This window comes from Medicago sativa, chromosome 3, assembly GCF_051527215.1.
Source record: "Medicago sativa cultivar Bolivia chromosome 3, Bolivia_mono, whole genome shotgun sequence".
Taxonomy (NCBI): domain Eukaryota; kingdom Viridiplantae; phylum Streptophyta; class Magnoliopsida; order Fabales; family Fabaceae; genus Medicago; species Medicago sativa.
Genome location: NC_140751.1, coordinates 35,659,138 through 35,666,547, shown reverse-complemented (window position 1 = coordinate 35,666,547; position 7,410 = coordinate 35,659,138). Strand labels below are relative to the sequence as shown.

Here is a 7,410-nt window from a genome sequence, read left to right as displayed (position 1 = left end):
GGGCTAATAAAAGACAATGATAATAAATTTTTGAAATAATACTTATGCCAATGAATAAATTTATTTAGGTGGACTGGAAAAAGTTTCCTTAGCTAAGTAAATATAGCCGACACAACAACTTGAAGAAAATTAAAAACCAAACTATAAAAAACAAAATGAAAAAACACAGATTATTTAATGTCTGATTTATGAAGATTGAAGGAATTCGATAACAAAGCAAACAGCTCCAGCATTCGAGAAAGCTAAACATCTTTGTCGTCCTTGTGCTCAATTTTGACACGAACAACTCTGGTAGGTTTTGTGACCGACGTCTGGCCAGCTTCATCATCATCAATAGCCACAGAGTCAATGCTATTAGAGGACCTCTTAGCACCTGTTTTGGTGGTTGGTGTGTCAATCACACATGTATTGCTGCATGAGTCCTCAGCCTCTGGTACATCCTGGAGACATTGGCGACAAACAATTTGATCAATTGTGTTACAGATTAAACCTTTACGGACTCATGAAAGATTAATATAATAATTACCATCTGAACATTTGAATTGTTTGGCGCAGCACCATCCACACTAAGCTCAACAACAGATCCATCGTCGGGTTTCTATCCGTATACATCAATAAAGGGAAGCAATTAGCAACGCGATTCTTCCTTTATGTGCATTATTCTATAACAATTATAAAACCGTAATACCAATTATGTTCTACCTTCAAATTATACTTAAACATAAATTGTTCAATGACACCAACATCATCAGATGCCTTCTTTACGGCATAATTCTGATACTTCTTTACGACATTTCCTTCACCAACCTCAACCTTGAAAAGAATTTGCTTGTCATTCAGCACATTAAAATCAGCAGGATAATCATTGCCTACTGCTCCCTGCTCAAAAATAATAAAATGTTAGTACAAATTTTCGTCGGTAGATATACCTCATATATAAACCACACATTTATACAATTAAATAATACACGACTACCTCATCACGTTCATTGATCAAGTCTTGCACATTACGCCCAATAAACTGGGTCACCTGGCGATCAAAAAGAACAAAAGTAGTGGACCCTGTGTCGTCCATGAAGGAAAATCGAATAGAAGAATGGAGTAGAAACAGCGGAATAATTTCGATTTTCTTTCCTTGGATCATTACGAAATTCAAACATGAATCAGTGATTCGATTGTTACCTCGAAGTTTGGAATCTGAACGTTGGAAACTGGAAACTGGAATCTCGATCACAGCCAAGCAAGCAACAAGCAGCAAAGCCTCTAGCAAGTCCACACGAACAGTGCTCCTCCAAAATTCGGTGCTAGCCAATGAATGGGAAGTGCAGAGAAGAAGGGTTGCTCCAAAAACGTGTAACCAAAAACTTCAGCACTAGAGTTCTATTTATAGAACTTCTAGTGTACTCTGCAAGTCAGAAGTCACTATTGGGCTTCCCTAAGCCCAACAACGAGTTTAGTAATTTTGCTAACTAATTAGCGTAATTTACTAAACGCACCCCTTATATAAGTCATACTTATATATTTCTCTTTTGACTGTTCTTTGTGTGTGACCCTATAGGTTCTAGTCACGTTGGCAATAATATTAAATCTAACATTTAATATTATAAACAATGAGCGGTATCTAGCAACACATCATTGCTACCCAAGTGACAAGAATGTCAAGTGATCTGACGAAACCTTTCCACGATAATACTCATGTGTACAATTACTCCTTTGTCTCGATATCTTTATTGATCCCAAGGCATAGATATTGTCACCCTTGTATAGATCAATATTTATATTTCTTGATTCCGAAATATACTGAATAACGAACAAGTCCAATATCTTATATTGACTTAGTTCGGCATGGCCATGCAGTTTTACAGTCATATTTCATCAAGAGGCCTAAAGATATATCTCTCGTTTATGAGGAGGGACAAATCCCATCTAGGACACTCATGTCCCTCAGCATGCTTCATCAAGTACCCATCAAACAACGTTATGGTTATCCTTTTACAGACAACGTTAGAATGGCAACAAAGCACTTGAGTCCACATCTAGGGATCATAGTGGTTTCAGGTCTAAGAGCGATATACACTATTATCACTGTGAGAATATCTTATGACAATTGCATAACTTACTATGTAGTATTCTCACGGTGGGTCAATCCAGTATAAATATTACTCCTAATATTTATACCTATGTATAGACTTAATATCTCATATCTATGACCCATGAGATGCGGTCATCAGTCTACATACATAATAGTCTCAACGCTTTATTATTATCCTTTATTCATATTAAAGCTTTGACTACGGATACATTTAAGAATATCGTTCTTTATGATAATGTAATCTCATGATTAAGTCCCACTTAATGTATTATTACACGAACTGTCTATTCTAAGGACTTTATTAACATTACACAAATATAATAAAGAGTGCCATATATTATTCAATAATAAAAGTCATGATACATAAGATAATGTTTAACATAAACTATTGGCCTCTAGGGCTTACACCAACAGTCCATCACGATGACATGCAGCTTGAACCTATCAAATAATCAACTATATCAATACAATTCCACGCATGATAAAAACAAAAATTTTATTCGGATAAACTTTGTTTACCTTGGGACTGCACCCTTGCAAGTTTTACACTTGCGACAACGGAGCACTCCGTTGTCAACGGTGGCCAATGAAGCACACTGGGTGCATGATCGAAAGTACCAATCAACCCCAATTTCGAGCTCACATATAGTGGCACGCACCAAACCTTGACAGATCTGTAAATATTTCGTAGCCTTTTGCATAAAAATATTGAACAAAAATAACAAAGATGAATCCAAAAATACATCTAAAAATTTCATTAAACAGATAGCCACCTCAGTTGACTCAATCATGCTTTCAATTGTCATTCGGTTGGTGTTGAGCAAGTCATCTGATAAAGACGTGGAGCTGTTCGTTGAAATCTGGCTGACACTTCGGGTTAACTGTATTGATGCATTTTTCATTCTAATAAAAGGGCACCAATGTCAATAGAAGAGTAGCGAGACTCAAGTAGCAAGGTAAGGGACGACAACATATAACTCATGTAACCTATTAATAATAATTGGACAATAATATTTGACAGTGTTACTATTAATATTGTGCTGCCCTTTTCTGTGTGCACATCTTCTCAAACTTTCTTACTTATTACAAATTCTAACATGCCATCAGAAAACTATTGTTAGTGGATATCTTTAGGGTCGTATGCCATATAAGCTACCCATAAACGATGGGAGGACCTCCAGACAACTTAATTACGAACAAAAAAACTTGCCTTTATTCTATAAGATATAAAAAGGTAAATGGTTACCCTGTCATGTACGCAACGACTTCAGGCAAATCGCCATTAAGTATCAGCTTAGTCCCATTAAAGGCATTAGCAACTCCCAGAGCACCTAATTTTTCAAAAATTCAACAGCAAGTGAACATAATTTCACATTTCATTCTTGATATCAGCAGAAAGCACAAACTTAAAAGGAATTAAATTAAATTAAAATTTCAAACATAAGAAAAACAATCCTTATATAAATTGAAATATACTATTAAAATTCAAGCAATGTCAAATCATGATGATGATAAAATAATAACCATAAGGGCCAAAACAAGGCACTACATTAGATTGGCAGTATCATTGAATTCAAAATTGAATTGTTTGACAACTGGTTCTGTTGGTAGAATTACTATGCTAACTGCAAATGTTTAATTGGATTTTGACGCAGAACGGAAGCAAGGTTTATCAAATGTAACACCCTTAAATCCCGAATGCAATAAAACATGCAAATAATTCAATTATTCAACAGAGTTTAAGATGTCACATCATCATTTCTCAAAATCATGCATAATCTTAAATTATAAGAAACTCGCAGCGGAAAATCATCATAGATAAATATCTCCACAGCATGTAATAATCCTCAAATACATGAATAATAAAATCACGACACCATGTCATAGGTATCATATAACCATAGTCTCAACATAAATCAATCAACCGATAAAAGACATAAAAGAAACAAAGTCCCGACACTCCTAAATCAGAGCCTAACTAGACTCCAAGCAAAACGATAAAGAGGTAGATCCAAAGGTTGTCCTTAAGCTCTCAAGAGCAAAAAAAAAAGTCAATCATGCACGCCGTCTACACCATTCAAACAAATGGGTAGGCGGTCAACCAAACAACCATTGGGGGTTAGATAATATTCCACGTAATAATTATAATCAAGGAATGACATCTAAGAACTTTAAGTATAACACATACATATTCATCACTCCTAGCGTCATGTTAACATTATCATTTATAACATAATAACGCATATCACCTAAAATCCTCATGGATAACATCACACCAATTACATAGATTAACAACATCAATCCAAGTATACAAGCAACATCAATCACTACTAATTTCGAAGGAACAAAAGGAGTAGAAAAAAGGAGAGGGACTCGCTAACACAAGTCGTAGGAGGGACAAGAGAGGAAAAGCAGAGGAAGCATCAACTGTGAATTTTGGTGTGTAGAATGCACTATGTGAGCTCTCTATTTATAGAAAGAGTTTACAACTTATAAGTGAGAAACTTTAGAAACAAGTAATACACATATTAGATCTAGTAACAAAATATCTCAATTGAGTACCAAAATATATTATATTGAGTACAAAAAATATATTATTCAGTACAAAAATATATTATTGAGTATCAAAATAAATTTCAGATCATGCACTAAAATATATTAGACTGCCTACCAAAATATTTCAGATTGTGTTCCAAAATATTCTAGATTGCGTTCCAAAATATTCTAGCAAAGCTTGGAGACTACGAAAACACTTTCTAATAATTATACTTCAAGTACACGACGTCACATAAGTTTGCACAATTCACCAAATCACATAATTCATGTAAGACACCAAGTAACATCATCACACAATTTATATGCATGCTATGTTTCAGACACCTCTACATGCATGCGGTACCGATATCTTGGATGTCGGAGTCATTTCACAGATTAATTCATCTTCACTTGGATATAAATATCCTATCTCCACCTGGATGTCGGAAATAATATCCCCGAGGGATCCTATTGAAATAGATAAAATAGTCACAAGGAAGGGGGGTTTTGAATTGTGACCCTTTAAAAATTAACCTGCAATCTTAAAATTAATTCTCAAGTGGTTTACTTGGAAAAAGTTAAGTTAGTGAAATTGCTTCAGAACGTTCTGACGTTCTTGTGCAGATTATGCAGAAACTGTTTTAATCAAGTAACTGTGTTGTGTGTGTATAGTGTATACTGAATTTAAAAGAGTAAAGGGAATAGAAAGAACACACAAAGAGTTATAGTGGTTCCCCCAATGTGGGTTAGTCCACTCCTCACAATCTTGTGAGAGTTTCCAAGGCGAAACATCACTAACAAAAGCTTACCTCAAAAGATTCTGCTAATCTAGCACAAGAACCACTTTAATTTCTAGCCGAGACGCGACTATTCGACACCAAAAACACACAAGAACCTGATCCTAGAAGCATCACAATACAGAAGCGAATTTCAATGAAGCTACAAGTCACCAAAAATCTCCGATACATGCCCTCGGATCTATGCACCATTGATCGATGCTATACGCAAAGTTCTTTGATTTAAAACGCCACCAATTCCAAGAGAATACCTTTGTGTCCTCCACCATTTTATCGATGCTCACTCCTTTATTATGAAAACATTTATCATTTCTTGTTTTCCAAATGCCAGCAGACCAAATCACTCTTACACACGATGGAAACACATTTTTGTTACAAAAGCAAGCCACCAAACTGCTCAAGATGCAAATGTCCTTCCTTTTGTAAAGTTGATGATATCCCAAGCCATTTGCATATACCGAACCAAACATCTGAACATAGGACACTCGAAAAACAAATGAGTTATCGATTCTTCACACCCGCACCCTCCCACGCATTGCAATGAGTTTTGGTCCAGAACACCTCTTTTATGTAGGTTATCCCTTATTGCTAATCTATTATGAAATAATCTCCAAACAAGACCAGAAACTTTTAACGGGATCGATTTGTGCCAAACTTTTGACAATATAGAATCTGAATAGCTTGACATATTAGGCATCAATCCCTTATAAGTCTCTTTCACTAAATACAAATTATGATGCTTCACACCCCCTAAGTCTATGTTACGAATGTCTTTCCACCAAACGGAATCACCTCTGCTTCTGAACCAATATACTCCCTGCTCAAACCATATCTATTTAAGTTCTTTTTCATAAAACCACTTTTACCAACAAATGGAGTGAATTAATTGTAAATCTGACTCACATAAGACTTTATGCAAAGGAAGACAAGAGACGATAAAAGCCAAAAGGATAATCGTTAAGCGAAGGGTGGGGTTTAGTATGGGAAAGGAAAGTTCTTTCCCATGATGGGAAAGTTTAACAAGAGCCATAGATTTAATAGTTGTTTATTTGGATGGTTGAGATCTATTACTTGTTAATGGTTGAAACTTTTTGAATGGTGTTGGGAAACAAAAAACTCTACCCCACCAAATGATTAAATAACAATTTTCCAGAAAAACAAGTTTACCATTTTTCCAGAAACTACAACAACATTTACCAACAAAACTTGAACAAGATAAACACTAATGAAGCATCTCCAGAAATTACATGAACAATAATGAAAATAAGTAGAACATAAACAAAATTTGCCCAGAAATTACATGATAAACATATGTCCAGAATGACATGCGGCTTCTATGCCATTACCTTTTTTTTTTGGAAGAAAACCAACATTAATTGAAATTAATGAGAAACAAGATTTGCCATATTTTTTGGATATGGTGAGCAATAGCAGGAGGGAGTGGCTACCATTCCCCAACAGCTTCTAATTGTCTTCTGCTCAATAATCGCATCTACCACCAGCTTAGCATCCGATTCCACCACGATATTGGTTAGATAATTCACTTGAATCCATTTCAAAGCTTCCAGAACCCCTAAAGCTTTCGCCAATTACTTGAATACTAACGTTAGCTTACGAAAACTTAAACATTTGCCCAGACAAAAAAAGATTGATTAACTCCATCTTTCAAAAGCTTAAACATTTACCCAGACAAAATACATAGTTTCAACAACACAATATCACATAGAACATAGTGTAACCGAAAAGCTTTTTTATTTGGGTTTTTCATTCCTTGAGTTTTTCGATTTTAGCAGCAAAAAATAAGAGAAATTGGCTTCTGGAAAAGAAGAGAAATTGAAGTGGTATAATAGTAAAAGGGGAGGTGTACTGGATAACAACATTAAAAAACTAATTTCAATTTTTTGTTTTTTTTTTCCAAAACAAGTTGTTCACTGACAGGTGTCCTGGAAAAGGGCATTTTCCCATGGTGGGAAAGAAGTACCCATT

The 7,410-nt window shown here is 35.2% G+C and overlaps 1 protein-coding gene across 1 annotated transcript; it reads right to left on the bottom strand.

The window, feature by feature from the left end:
* Positions 1-242: 242 nt before the first annotated feature.
* On the bottom strand, positions 243-1,075 carry LOC146937355 (uncharacterized). Its single transcript, XM_085749404.1, has 4 exons — positions 977-1,075; positions 703-879; positions 527-598; positions 243-440 (listed from the first exon to the last, which is right to left on the bottom strand). The coding sequence occupies exons 1-4, from the start codon at positions 1,073-1,075 to the stop codon at positions 243-245; spliced, it is 546 nt and encodes a 181-aa protein (XP_085605530.1).
* Positions 1,076-7,410: the final 6,335 nt, after the last annotated feature.